The sequence below is a fragment of the Aspergillus flavus genome, chromosome 7, assembly GCF_009017415.1.
Source record: "Aspergillus flavus chromosome 7, complete sequence".
In the NCBI taxonomy this organism is placed as follows: domain Eukaryota; kingdom Fungi; phylum Ascomycota; class Eurotiomycetes; order Eurotiales; family Aspergillaceae; genus Aspergillus; species Aspergillus flavus.
Window position 1 is genome coordinate 265102 of NC_092404.1, and position 14620 is coordinate 279721.

Genomic DNA, 14620 nt, shown 5'->3' on the forward strand with positions numbered 1-14620 from the left:
ATTATTATTATTATTTTCCCTTTCTTTCTAGACCGATCTTTTCGAGATTGTCGAAATTGTGATCTATCTTTGTATGTAACTGTACGTAGGGCCCGACAGCGCCCCAGTGGTAAAGGGTAACAACAGGTATTGTCAACGTACCGCCGAAAAAGATTCGAGCCCCTCTCACAACAACAACTTCAAACAAACGCTTCTCTTCCTCGTCGTCTTCTTTCCTCTCAACTTCTATCCTCTCCTCTCCCTTGACCTCTTCCTCCTTTCCCTTTCTTGAATTACTTTGGGCCACCTCCCGCGGGCCATTCTTTACCCCAACTCATTCTCCTTTCTTCCACCCCCCCGCCACTTCGTCTCGAGTGTTTGCGCCCGCCACCTTCAGCTGTACCGTATCAACTTTCTCTTCGCCATTTCGCCTCATCGCCCGTCGGCGTCACACCTTCCTTCCCTCCGCTCCGTGAACCGTTCGAACCGATCACCCTTTGTCGCAACTCGGAATTATGGACGGGGTTGATATCACCAAGGCTGTGCTGAATAAAGGAAAGCAGATGGCCAGTGTGGCCGCATCGGCCGCCAATGGCAACGGCGGTAAGAAGCGCAGAAAAGGAACCGATTTGAAGCCAATCGTCACCAACGAAACAGCCGCTGATTCTACTACAGAGGGGTATGCTTTTGTTTTTCCTCCCTGTTGCGATTTTCTAGTGTGATTCCGTCTTGTTGATCGATCGATTTCCATCCGGTAGGGCTCCCTCTCTCGCCGTTCCGCAATCGCGATCCCCGTCCACCTCCTCCGTTGATGAGATCGAGACGACCGCCGAGGAGGAGGATTCAGAAGACTACTGCAAGGGCGGCTATCACCCGGTTACGGTCGGCGAAACGTATAACAACGGTCGCTATGTCGTCGTGCGCAAGTTGGGCTGGGGTCATTTCTCCACCGTCTGGTTGTCCCGCGATACCACCACCGGTAAACACGTCGCCCTCAAAGTCGTTCGTTCCGCCGCTCACTACACCGAAACCGCCATCGACGAGATTAAGCTCCTGAATCGCATTGTACAAGCGAAGCCGTCGCACCCGGGTCGCAAGCATGTCGTCAGTCTCCTCGACTCTTTCGAACACAAAGGTCCCAATGGGGTCCATGTATGTATGGTATTTGAGGTATTGGGTGAGAATCTACTCGGTTTGATTAAGCGATGGAATCATCGCGGCATCCCGATGCCGCTGGTAAAACAGATTACGAAACAGGTCCTCCTGGGGTTGGACTATCTCCACCGCGAATGCGGTATCATTCACACCGATCTGAAACCGGAGAACGTATTGATCGAGATCGGCGATGTGGAACAGATTGTGAAGACATATGTGAAGGAGGAGCAGAAGAAAGACCACAAAGAGGATAACCGCAATGGCCGGCGGCGGCGCAGGACCCTAATCACGGGGAGTCAACCGTTGCCCAGTCCGCTCAACACCACCTTTGATTTCAAACACAGCTCGCACCACTCGCAGAGCAGTTTGAGTCAAATGATCAATGAAGAGTCTGGTATGTATCGAGCACTCGATGGTCGTTTCACGACCGCCCACTGACCTGCCGCAGAAACCGCCCCGTCAGAGAAGGCATCCATGAAAGAAATACTAGGCATTAAAGAAGAAGATGAGAAACAAAAGCAACGAGAAAAGACTGCGTAAGCTGGATGACCCGTGGCGGACCGCGACTGTGGCTAACCTTCGCTAGTGACCTCCTCGAACGCGAAGTATCCGGCATCTCCTTGAATAAATCCTCTAAAGAAGCGAAAGACGAACTGGAATGCGATATTATCTCGGTCAAGATCGCTGATCTGGGGAACGCCTGCTGGGTTGGCCACCACTTTACCAACGACATCCAAACACGACAATATCGCTCGCCCGAAGTCATTCTCGGGTCCAAGTGGGGTGCGAGCACGGATGTATGGAGTATGGCGTGCATGGTATGTCCGGAATTTCGTGGGCGCAATTGGGTTGTGCCCCCGACCGGAGGTCCTCCGCTCACAATTGTCTAGGTCTTCGAGCTCATCACGGGTGATTACCTCTTCGATCCACAATCGGGTACGAAATACGGCAAAGACGACGACCATATTGCACAGATCATCGAACTACTGGGCCCCTTCCCCAAATCGCTCTGCCTCTCGGGCAAGTGGTCGCAAGAGATCTTTAACCGCAAAGGCGAATTGCGCAATATCCATCGACTCCGTCACTGGGCCCTACCAGACGTCCTTCGGGAAAAGTACCATTTCTCGGCAGAAGAGAGTATGCGAATCAGCGAGTTCCTGTTGCCCATGTTGGAAATCCCGCCCGAACGACGCGCCAATGCCGGTGGGATGGCATCGCATGCATGGATGAAGGATACGGCCGGAATGGATGCCGTCGACTTGGGCATTTCCCCGGGCAGTCGGGGCGAAGGGATTGAGGGATGGGCATCCGAGGTGAAGCGGCGGTAGACCTGACGACAACAGCTGTGATGACTTTTCCTTCGAATGGTGGCTGTTCTTGCTTGATTTGCCCTGCGGATGTATCCATTTTGGTTCGGCCATTTCTCTGGATGTTTTATGACTCCTTGACATGACGCGCATGCTCTTCGTTACCCTTTTCTGTTCTTTTACTCTACTACCATCTTTCCTTTATCTCTTTTCACCTACATAGAGTCTTGATATCATGTCTGCCTCTCCGTCTGTCATATTCGGGTCAGCTGGTCAATGGGGACTTGCGTTAGACAAAAGAGCCCCTTTTGACCTCCGCCTGTATTCGTTCCCTCGGCTGTTTAGGTAGATGACTGTGTGACAGCAATTCCATAAAAAGGAGGATATACAATGTGGCGATCGGATATAGTGAGGCCACGACCCCATGTTTGCAATGCTTATGAAATGGGCCATTATATATCTGAAACGGAGTATCAACCAGTCGTACATTCATAGCCAACGTTACCCATCTACTACATCCTCCAGTTCACTTTCTCCCTCCTCACTCGGCAACACCAAAGGAAACCAACCAAACCGAGTCAAATCCACATAAAACTCCCCCATAGCGTCGGTCTCGACTTCCACTCCCTCTTCTCTCAATGCCTCTGCCTGTCGTTCCGCACTCCCAGGTTCCCTATACACATTAGTACCCATAAACCCTACGAATATACACATAAAAGCCAAGAGCGTCCTAGAACGAAGGAAAAGAGAATAGATACCGATGCGAAATCATCCCCTTCGAATTAATCACCCTCTGCCACGGCACATTCCCCGAATGGAAGTACTCCTCCGGACTCGAAGGGAGATGTTTCAAACAAATCCCCACCTGACGCGGTCGTTGCGCTGTATACCTTTAGTATTGTCTCTAGATCACATCCATATATGAAGAAAGAGTCATTAAATAGATATAGAAAGAATAGACCTACGATACCCAAGCAGCAGAGCAATATGGCCATAGGACGTCACTTTGCCCCGGGGAATTTCCTGGACCGCGGAGTAAACCGCGTTGAACCAGTGCTCAGCTTCATCTGTGCGGGGCATTTGTTTCTTTCTCTTTCTTATGTATTTGTTTTTGGGATGTGATGGTGTTGTGTTGGGTTAAAAGAGATTCCGTTTGTATGTTATGGATAAACAGTTGGGTTGATTTGGGTGCTGGGGTGCCGCTTTAAGGTTCCCGGTGGAGGAACCACCCTTGGTGGTGGAATGTTTTATTGTAGATTTCAGGTAATGGTTTTTGTTGGGTTACTGTCAATTTCAGTAGTAATATTATATAGTAGTTGCTATATTGTACCGGTCTGGTTGACTGCTTGAGGACTGGACAACTATATATCGGTGGTAAAGTTAAGAGTCGTTGGGTGAATTTATATATTTTCCACCGAGGGTAAACTTCGGCATTTTGACGAAGCAGCATACAAATTATAGCATTTAGTATAATTCATAAAAGCTATGGATATCACATCTCAGTTAGAGCCTTTCAACCCTCAGATGTACAGTTTTCGTTTCAAGGTAGTTGTTGATGTTGTGGTGAATATCCTCCCTACCAATGGCTCTTGCCTTATACCCTCGAAAGGGCATATCGCACCCCAGTAGTCCGAGATGGGTCGCCCATGGAGATGACCTCTAGATACGCTAGCTCCTGTTCCGATCCGAGAAGTAGATCGGCAAGCTTCAGCATGTACGCTCCCCTGCCGTGCGGTGAGAGGCTCGACCATGCTGGGAACGCCGCTTGAGCCGCTGCTACGGCATCGTTTGTATCCTCTACCGAGGCTTCAGATATTGGAAGAGGGATGGTTGCAAGTTCTAGTCCAGTTCTTCGATTCTCGGCTGACGTGATAACTTACCTAACGCGACTGTTTCCAGGGAAGCGGGTGATTTCAACGAGAATGTTCCTGCATCCGAAGCAGGGCGTGAAGTTATGTACAGTTGGGTTCACCATTGAGCCAACCAACCTCGCCCGCCATGTATGAAAAGACGTGTTTCAATCACGGTCGGCGCTCCAGAAGCTATGGCTTTCAAGGATTAGAACAGGAAGGGGAGAAAACAATCTTTAGAACGGGAAAAGTCTTGAACCCTTTGCACCGAGTATCGATCGTTAGAGAAGAACCCCGTTTAATTCAAGACCTTCAAGAGGCATCACTAACAAAAGGGCCAAGCAAACTGGTTGAGAGATTAGACTCGGTTTTCGGTATTAAATCCGCGACTAAAATCCATTATCCTTACTCCCCGGCCCAAGTGGATTGTATGCACTTGACTTGGCGAACCGTTGCAGGAGATTTCACTCTAGAAAAATACCACATACCAGATCCTAGAAGATTTACGATTACTGTGCAGCATTTCTGTTGTTTTCTATTCCCTGGCAGCATCGTATCGAGGCTAAAAACCTTAGACCGTAATTCCTTTCTGATCAAGGCTAAGGATGCTTCTTGATGTTCCACTTGACTCCACTACAGCATGATAGGTTTCACGGTCTGAAATGTAGGGCCATAGATGCAGCAGATGGGACAGTTTTGGACGACGGCACTTGCGACGCAGAGCTGCCTGTTTATACAACCGTCGCACGACGCCTAGCAGACATGACGGATATGACTCACACGATATGGATTCATGAGGGAAACAGTATACAGAAAGCTGATGAAGTAAAACTCTGTGCAATTTTAATCCAGCCTTATGTTTCTGAAGACGGGATGATCATGAAGAGCAAATGCTCCTTGTAGGGCAAATACGCACGTAAGGCGCTAATCAGGGGGATTTGGGCTTTCAATCCCTCACTGAAAGTCAAGCAACCCTGCTTGCCATCTCGTATCGTTGGACAGCAGGAAGCGCTAGCTGTATTGCGTTGCGCTCAATCATCATTTCCAGCTGTGTCCAGTATGGTGCAAAGTTGCCTTGTTCGTGCCATCCATGTTCGTGTTAATACTCCAACGAATCCGCAAAAGCAACGGTGGTTGTGTTGCGCTTGGAAACAAGGTCATGGGGCAAATGAATGATGCATCTGCTGTAGTAACCACAAGGAGGAGTTAAAGCGACCAACAGGATCTGCTCACCCCCTTCCGACAGAGACAGGTCCCCTCATGCTGGGTGTTTACTGGGTGCTAAATGTCTCTCTGTCCGGCAGGTTGCCTATTTGCCGCCCGATAATCTGCCTCGGGCAATATATGGGAGCCAAGTGTAATCTATAGACATAGTGGATCTTTAACCGCTCACATTTCCTGCTTAGACCTTCCGTATCAACGAACGACAATTGGGTCTGTATGTAGGTGTAGTTGGCTGGCTGTACGAGTTAAGCCGCCTGTGACCCACTCACTCCTGGAGGTCATTTAAAGTTGGGAGGTTCGCCCCGCACTGTAGTTCCCTGGTCTAACTCTCAATAACCCTCATGCCTGATAGGTTCTTTACTTGTGATTTCGTGGGCTGTGTACTGCCGAGTGTACGGGGGTTTGGTGCCTGTGAGCGATGTAATCGCCATCTCTGCACAGCTCACCGTCGCCCGCCGTGGCATACGTGCGGTGACATGGTACAGTCCATGCATCTAACTGTCTAACTGAATCGGATCTAACAACCATCAGCCCCTCCCAGATGATGAGTTCGAAACCAATATCCATGTCGAAGTGAAAGGAATTCGCGCGAAGATCAATGAAAAGGCTGTTTGCGAGCGTGCCTCAAAACTAAACGGTGGCCGAAAATGCGAGATTGAACACCCGCCAGCGTGGGGACGCGGATCCCTCATGGGTTGTGCCAACTATCATGCTCGCATTTGCTTTCCCACTGATGACTCTGTTTGGCTCCTTCGAGTACTTCGAATTAGCCCTCAATCGCTTGCCGACTACCTCATTCACAGCGAATACGCCACCCTCAAATTTCTCGAAACGACCAATGTACCTGCTCCGCGAGCGTTTGATTATGGCCTCGCCAGCGACGAGAACAACAACGTGGGTGTTAGTTATATCCTTATGGAACAAATGGCGGGCAAACCGTGAAATATGCAGGGACCGCACGGGAAGCGCTTTGCAGACGATAAAGACAAGGAGAGGGTGTCGAAGGGCTTGGCGGATATTCTGATTGAGATCCAGCGCCATCCATTTTCCAAAGCGGGATCTCTTCTCCTAGGCCCTTCACCTTCAGAGCCGATAGTCTCTGCTGTTGCCAGTGAACGATTCCTTGTTTTGAGTCCTTCTGGACCTTTTGATACCGCGAGCGACTACTACACTTTATTCGTGGAGCAAAACATGGCGCTCATTGCTGATGGTCAACTTTTCACATCCTACCCTGTCAATGCCTATCCGGTATTTTCATTCTTGAAATCTCAGATCCAGGCTCTTGCAGCGATCCCGGTCAATGGTGCACCGGCCACCACGGAGCAATTCTATATCAAGCATGTGGATGATAAAAAAGACCATCTGATGATGGATGACGAGCTGAATATCGTTGGGATCATAGATTGGCAAATGGCTCGCGTAGTTCCTGCCAGAGAAGCATTTGGACCGTCTTTGGTGACGGCAGAAATGGGTGATATTACAACGGAGAGTCGTCCTTGACAATTCATGATCACGCATTAGCCCGCTTTTTGAAAGCGAAGGGAGCAGCTGACTTGGCTGATATCATGAGCAGGGACGAGAGGTTACGAAGATTCCTTTTCGGTCTTGATCTTGATATTCCGTGGCATGAGGCACTGTTTTTAATCCGGGGCATCTGGGCTGCATATGGAGTCGATAAAAATACCGACTGGAAAGCTTGGAAGGTAGACATGTTGGAGCAATGTATTCATGATGGACACCTGAAGCATATTACCGACAGATTCGGGGAAGGTCCATGACTGGTTTCACGGACATATTGAACAAGCTTCCAGTCTCTGGGTCGATTGGTGAAGATACAAAGTACGTGGTGATAGCGGTGCGACCGTGGCGGGGGAGATCTATAAGTCACGTGATACGAAGTGACTGCCATTTTCGGCCGCGTACAGCGGCTTTTTCCGCCGCCACTTGGCAAAACAGAATTGGGACACGCAGTATACGGAGTGGGTTGAATCATATAGCTCTATCAATTGGAACAAGCCCTAATTAAGGACCTGCTGGAAGGACACAGTTTGAGCACTGCACAAAAGAACCGAGTAGATTAAAACACACCTGTCCTGGCACCTTCGAAGTCCGAAATGATGTAAGATGTATATACACTTACATACATCGTACTATTGATGTACTGTTAGTGCTCCGGGCGAACTGGAACTAACCATGTTCGTTGAATACGAATTATCTGATCGCTAAAAAGGCACTAGCCCCAAGAGGGCAGTTATCTGCAAAAGTTCCCCCGCAAGATTTCTCCGTTTCCAGCTCATGTGCACCTGTTTTCTTTTTCGTTTCCGTGCTGTGTGATCGGGCCACACCTATATTCATCCTTCAGACTATGGATGTTGCCCAGTCCACTGCCACTGCCAAACTCTCACCCTGACTGATTCCCTAATAATCATGTCAACTGGCAGCTCGTCTAGCCCGTCCAATTGGGTTACGGGTAGTTACACGGGTAACAGCGATGGTCTTCGCATCACCATCACCATATTCGTGGTGATCGCCTGGTATAACTCTATCGAGCTAATGGTTCTCATCTTCTCGATTTTCAAGCAGTACAAAGGGATCTACTTTTGGAGTTTGCTGATTTCGACGGCGGGGATCCTCCCCTACTCGATCGGATTTTTCATGAAGTTCTTTGATCTGACTTCAGCAATCTGGGTCTCCTTGACTCTTGTCACGGTTGGGTGGTGGACCATGGTCACCGGGCAGTCTTTCGTGCTCTACTCCAGACTACATTTGGTCGTTCAAAATACAAGGCTGTTGAACTTCGTCTGCTGCATGATCATTGCCAACGTTTTTCTGCTTCATGTCCCGACCACCGTATTGACATACGCCGCCAATTACGAGCAGTCATACAAGTTCCTGCATGCGTATAACATCATGGAGAGAGTCCAAGTCGCGGGATTCTGCGCCCAAGAACTGATCATCTCGGGTATCTACATCTGGGAAACTACGCGCATGTTAAAATTGAACCCCAACCGAGACAACCGTAACATCATCTTACAATTATTCATGATGAACCTGGTCTGCATCCTGATGGACATCGCCCTGATCGCTGTAGAGTGCGCGAATTACTACATCTACCAGACCACGCTGAAGGCTACCGTGTACAGCATCAAGCTGAAGATTGAGTACGGAGTCTTGAACAAATTGATCTACATTGCGAAGCAATCGGCAGGAAGACCAGCAGAGGACCCTTATATTGAATTGAGCCGACTCAGCCCCATTGCCAATTCTGATGCTACGCGCACAACCACACAGTCCAAGCCGCGTCGTTCTAGCATCGAGGATATTAGCTTCCGTCTACGTTCACTGGTAGCGTCGCGGCATTGCCGCCAGGATCGGTGAAGATATCGTCAACCGGCTCAGTCCAACTACAATTCTTTTCTTGGACCGCTATCAGACTTCTTCCATCTTTGCTCCACGCACTATTGCGACCAATACCGTATTGCATCCGTCCGATGTGGTTCCCACTCCTGCGCTGTCATTGGCCTTTCCTCTTCACCTTCGTTCACCTTGGGGATCGAGCTTTCTGTAAGCGCTTCCTTGGTATACGAGATCTAGCTGGCAGGAGGGCCAGCGAGCAGCGACATGATCAGTCTATGAACCTCATCTTGTACAGAAACTCGATCTTCGCACTTGTGTAGAACGCTCAAACACCCAATACGACGAGCTGTACCGATTTTTCTGCCCAAGCCGGTCGCCTCACACGATTTTAATCTGTGGTCTGGGGTACACAAATTGACGAATGCTGGAAGCGAGGCGACGAAGTAGCAGAGGGCACCCAACTCGCAGAGGGCGGCAGGCGTAGCGATGAAATCGAGGACGGCACTCAAATTGCAGAGGCCGGGTAGGATGGAACAGGCGGAGAACAAGTCCTTTTTAGAGATAGAGTGGATCTATCAACAGCAGAGGCAACTTTGCGCATTGACTAGTGGTGCAATCATGTTTCTATCATCCTACTTGAGCCCGAATGCTGATGCGCATTCGCTAGTGGTCTACTATATCATTTCATGCGCAATGTTATTGTTTGATATGCCTTTCGAACTACTAGCCTGTCCATTGAATTCCATCATCATTCTCGCAGTGGTCAAAATGATCAACAGTCGCACTGGATATCCGCATAGCAGGCGGTGCCTCCTTGGCGCATTCCTTCCGACTGTTCTGGACAATGCAGTTCTGAAGTTGTCGATCACCTATAATAGTGTGTTTCCGCGTCTAAAGTAGCGTATCTCACAAGCCCCGGCATACGACGTACTCCAAGAGGCTGTTGAAGCAGTGTCATGAGTGTCCGGTCGGTAACCTAAGAGTTTCGCCCATGGCCAACTTCGTGAACCTTCTCGCATTAGTGCTTACCACGTTGCGTCCAATATCTGCCAGCCGGTTGGTCTGCTAGGCTAGCTAGGGTCCTACTAGTCTAGACAGAGATGCTTCTCTTTGTTTGGCTCTCTTGGCATTGAGCTTCGTGGCACTTATCTTCGAAAAATCCCCTTCAAGCGTTATTCATTGCCTACTACTACACACGGGCGCCGTCATTCAAAGTTTAGAGTCAAACATTATCCGTAACCTCTTCTCACCACGCAACAGATATGACTCTGTTTCAGGTGGTCGAGACAAGCTTTATCCTTCTGGCACTATGAACCTCCGTCGAAGCAATTCGTCGTCTCTTTTCCCATTCCTTATCCCACATTCCAGGCCACCGACTGGCCGCATTCACCTGGTGGTATGAGTTCTACTACGACGCCGTCCAGTCCGGACAGTACGTTTTTAAGATCCAAGAACTTCACAAGCAATACGGTATAGTCATTCTTTCCAGCTAGATCTGCAAACCACAGTAATCAGTACTGATTGGATGCAATTTCAGGGCCCATAATCCGCGTAACTCCGGATGAGGTCCACATCAACGACGTCGGATACCTCGACACAATTTACGCCCCGTCCATGACCCGCCTGGACAAGTATGACTATCAACTACGCACCTTACGTGTTCCCGGTGGTGTCGGGACTACTGCCGATTATTACCTTCACAGGATCCGTCGAGAAGCGCTCCCTCCCTTCTTCAGTAAGCGTAATGTCCTATGGCTTGAAAGTGTGATCACCGAAAAGGTGAACCAACTGTGCGGTTTGATCGCCAAACATGCGGCGACAAAAACTCCCGTCAATCTATAGGACGCGTTCTATGGCTTTTCCAATGAGTATGGATCTCAATTGACTAAATACAGTAGTCATGAGTATTAATGCTGAGTGTAGTGTTGTCAACAACTTTTAATTTGCCCACCAAACCGACGTACTCGCCGATGAACAGGAGGCGGCCAGACTCCGCCACAACAGTCACGAGCTGCTCAAGGGAATCAACATGAACAAACACTTCCCTTGGATCCCTGATATTCTCGAAGCACTACCACAACTCCTCACCAGGCCCACCATGCCTCCTGGGCTAATTGACATGCTCGAACTCTTTGATGTAAGTTTCTCACCCTCCACGACAGTCAACTGACACCACTAAAAACGACACCAGAGAGTTCGCGCGGAGTTGACCACCATCATCACCCGAATATCATCCAACACTTCAGGGGAGAAAGAATCGATCAATACAGGCGCCAAGGGATCAGTCTACGAATCAGTCCTCGACAGCCCAAACCTCCCCGCATCCGAAAAAGCCCTTCTACGCCTCGAACAAGAAGGCGCATTACTGACCCTCGCAGGAACAGAGTCCCCCGCCCAAACACTCAATATAATCTTCTACCATCTCCTCGCCAACCCCGCTCTCCTGGCCAAACTTCGCGAAGAACTAGCCACCTTGCCAACGCTATCAACCTGGACACAACTAGAGCAGCTCCCATACCTGTCCGCCATTATCGAAGAAGGCAACCGACTCTCCTTCGGCGTTACCGCGCGCACAGCCCGAATCCAGCACACGCCCATCACCTACACTCCATCCGCGTATGTAACCACCCCAGACCCAACGCACAAATCCTATATCCTCCCTCCCGGCACACCGGTCAGTATTACGACATTGAGCGCCCACACAGCCGAATTGGTCTTCCTGGATCCATATGCGTTTCTTCCCGAGCGCTGGCTGGGGGATGAGGGTCGCGAGCGCAGGAAGTTCCAATTGGCGTTTTCGAGGGGCGGAAGGAAGTGTCTAGGGGTTGAGCTTGCCAGGGCGGAGCTGTATCTGGTGACTGCTGCGCTTGTGCGGAAGTTCGATTTGGTTCTGTGGGAGACAGATGAGAGGGATGTTTCTTTTGAGCATGATTATCATGTTGCGATGCCGAGGGATGGGTCGACGGGGGTGAGGGTCGTGGCTAGGATACGTTGAGGGCTAGCTTTATCACGCGACCGTTTGACTACCAAATAGCATCCTCAAGATTGGTTGATACATCTTACCTCGGCATTTTTGAAGAAGGCACTTCCAATGAGAGGCGTATAAAAGAGGCGGTCAATCGTAGTAGAATGTTTAATCAATATACCCTTTGTTCTCAACTATAGAGACGGGAGACCGTTGCCCTAGTGGCTGTTTCTCCTGTGGCGCCATCAGGAGATGGACGAATGGGACCACAAGAACCCTCGATAAACGAGACTTCATAATTACAATCCAGCTGCATGTGGCGGTCAAGTCCTACCGAGAATCAGACTGTGAGACAGTACTAAGGGTAGATGACCTAGACCCAGGATAACCCCTCCCCGACTGGTATAATGAGTTTGGTATGTGTAACGATGCCATGTCCGAGCGCAGAAGCTCCGGCATAGCAGCTGAGATAATTAAGGACAGCCTTCGAACACAGTCTTAGCAACTCAAGGAACACTCAACCTAATCCCAGTTACGATCAAATCTTATTGATAACCTCGCAACCTTACAGTCTGACTTCCACACTAAACGAAGAAATGTGTGTGGATTACCAAGCTATCACGATCCATAGCGAGGGCTGTAGAAACTCAGAATGTAATAAATCCGAGCTGATCCCGGGCCCCGATTGTCCTGAGAAACCAGACACAGGTCCCAGAAATGCCTGTCCTAAATATGAGGTGCGGCACAGTGGGTCGAGCAGAGTAAAAGGAAAATGTCCTAAACACAGGTACGTACGATATGCCTCGTCATTCTGGTCCAAACTGATCTAAGGCTATTCGTGCTGCCAGGGCACCTATTCATCTGCCGCGTTTTGTATAACCCATGGTCCAATGCTTGCTGCCTTCGCCTAGACCATCATCATCGGGAATTTCTTACGAATGAGAGCTGGGCTCTTTAAATCGACCTGTCGGTGCGAGAACGGCACTAGGGGGAGATATGCGAGATTGGAGGAGGGAATGTGATATCTTTCGGAATATTTGAAGTGACTTTATACTCGCTCATCCAGGATTTAAGGATCACCGTCCTCCGTGAAACATCTCTTATCTTGTCTAGTGAAGGGAACATATTGTTTCAATACAATAGTTGAATCTCTTTGTCTCCTAATCCCTCGTAGGGTCTGTGGCCGACCAATATCTCGTAGATAGTTGATCCGATGGCAAAAATGTCACTCTGCACAGTGTTCGGAGCGTCTTTATCCCTACGAAGAAAATGTATCGCATTCTCCCTAGCGATAGCATCCGAGCCCTGCAATGACGATCCACCAAAGTCAGATAACCTAGCGTTGCAACGTTTATCGACAAGAAACTGTCGACCAGAGAGATCAGAGTGAATAACACTTTTCTTATGGATGAAGATGACCGCTTCAATACCCTGCTGAGCTATCCGATGTCTGAAGGCATAAACATGAATAAAAGAATAATTAATGTTGCGATCATTCGGACAATGGTTCTTAAATTATGCCTCCAGGTCGTTATTTACCTCGTATCGTAGATCAATGTAATCCTCGCTGCCCTGTAGGCATCCCGTTGAGTCTGTGGACGGTAGTGAATTGGCCGATACTTATGATATTTTGCTGGGTTGGCTGCTCGATGCTGTGATCTGCTCTGTTCTTACAACATATTACCCACATCCTTGAAACTCTCGAATGTTGGGACTGCAAATACTCACCGAATAGAGTAGATAGATAACCTCCTTCATATAATATGAAGTTGGTGTATGTATGAATGACATTGTAAGATCGCACGAACACGAAAGTAATGTATCACCCTTCAGGAGTCCCGTGTACCATGCTTTACTTCTTACCGTATCTCAGTTGAGCCAGTACAGAAATTATGTTTATTATGGTGTGAATCATCGCTGTCCCGTCCAGTATCATTTGTCTTCGTGGTCAGGACCGGTTCATATAATTCAAGCTTCCACTAATTGTCCCTTACGTGCTGTAGCGCTGGTGAAAAGACAGAATGAATTATGATTGACATCCGGGTATTAGCCCCATACATCACCATCAGCCGATCTAGATTCTAAATAATTGTTCTGCAATTACATCGAGTTTGTATCGTATACTATTTCGCTAACCGTTGAAAGTTGTGGATATCGTGCAGAGCCTAGAACCAAATACACGACTGCGTCATCCACTTGTTAGCATGCCTTGTCAGCTCGGTCCGTAAACTGTTATTTTGTATCTATACGTAAGTGTTCGCTATTTTCTTCTAACGAATACTGCTGCGCCGTTACTGTTCGCGGATCTTGCACCGTCGCGATAGACGATGACTTAGACAGATATTCCAAAATTGCAAGAAACCCAATGATTGACTTTAAAAGGTACAAGCATACGATACAATAAATAGAACCGAGCGACCTACTGGCCTTATTTCCCTTTTCCCTAAATGGGCTAGATTGGTTCCTAAGGCAAAGTATAACTATTAATTAACAATAGGCTCCAAACATGCTCCCATTAGAATTAGACTACGGAGTATAATACAAAATAGTCCGACGTTTTTGTAATTAAAGACGAATTATTCACGAAAGCGACCACGGTAAAGTCTCTGAAATAGTATTTCTCCGCATTGACTTTGAGATTGCCTACTACTGAATAGACCAGGGCGATGGCATGACGGAGAACCTAAAACTACATTAGCCCATTAGATCGTGCCAATAGAAGACGGTCATCTGGATGACACTATGAATTGTACAACATTTATGTCTAGCAAGGTTATCCCGAG

General features: G+C 48.6%; 5 protein-coding genes across 5 annotated transcripts; 3 read left to right on the forward strand and 2 right to left on the reverse strand.

Moving 5' to 3' along the window:
* The first annotated feature begins 239 nt into the window (after positions 1–239).
* On the forward strand, positions 240–2912 carry F9C07_1833832 (putative serine protein kinase Sky1). The gene is made up of 6 exons (XM_071508420.1): positions 240–582; positions 655–658; positions 738–1528; positions 1583–1670; positions 1721–1952; positions 2025–2912. The coding sequence occupies exons 1-6, from the start codon at positions 495–497 to the stop codon at positions 2460–2462; spliced, it is 1641 nt and encodes a 546-aa protein (XP_071366811.1). The 5' UTR covers positions 240–494; the 3' UTR covers positions 2463–2912.
* A 30-nt stretch (positions 2913–2942) lies between these two features.
* F9C07_5235 (MGMT family protein) lies at positions 2943–3521 on the reverse strand (the record flags this gene model as incomplete). Its single annotated transcript, XM_071511327.1, has 3 exons — positions 2943–3114; positions 3200–3323; positions 3407–3521. 3 exons carry the CDS (start codon positions 3519–3521, stop codon positions 2943–2945), a joined length of 411 nt encoding a protein of 136 aa, XP_071366812.1.
* A 2335-nt stretch (positions 3522–5856) lies between these two features.
* F9C07_2200567 (uncharacterized protein) lies at positions 5857–7015 on the forward strand (the record flags this gene model as incomplete). The annotated part of the gene is made up of 3 exons (XM_041294794.2): positions 5857–5994; positions 6047–6415; positions 6467–7015. The coding sequence occupies 3 exons, from the start codon at positions 5857–5859 to the stop codon at positions 7013–7015; spliced, it is 1056 nt and encodes a 351-aa protein (XP_041149859.2).
* A 927-nt stretch (positions 7016–7942) lies between these two features.
* On the forward strand, positions 7943–11867 carry F9C07_2200569 (cytochrome P450; the record flags this gene model as incomplete). The annotated part of the gene is made up of 5 exons (XM_071509487.1): positions 7943–8852; positions 10410–10702; positions 10851–11009; positions 11064–11488; positions 11552–11867. The coding sequence occupies 5 exons, from the start codon at positions 7943–7945 to the stop codon at positions 11865–11867; spliced, it is 2103 nt and encodes a 700-aa protein (XP_071366813.1).
* Positions 11868–12968: 1101 nt separating this feature from the next.
* On the reverse strand, positions 12969–13628 carry F9C07_2103169 (kinase-like domain-containing protein; the record flags this gene model as incomplete). The annotated part of the gene is made up of 3 exons (XM_071508952.1): positions 12969–13287; positions 13377–13429; positions 13566–13628. 3 exons carry the CDS (start codon positions 13626–13628, stop codon positions 12969–12971), a joined length of 435 nt encoding a protein of 144 aa, XP_071366814.1.
* Positions 13629–14620: the final 992 nt, after the last annotated feature.

Bases quoted from the DNA above. Each gene is read 5' to 3' on its own strand.
- F9C07_1833832 (XM_071508420.1), top strand. From the start codon at position 495: ATGGACGGGGTTGATATCACCAAGGCTGTGCTGAATAAAGGAAAGCAG. The intron at 1,529-1,582 runs GTATGTATCGAG...GACCTGCCGCAG, and splicing joins AATGATCAATGAAGAGTCTG to AAACCGCCCCGTCAGAGAAG. The intron at 1,953-2,024 runs GTATGTCCGGAA...ACAATTGTCTAG, and splicing joins TATGGAGTATGGCGTGCATG to GTCTTCGAGCTCATCACGGG.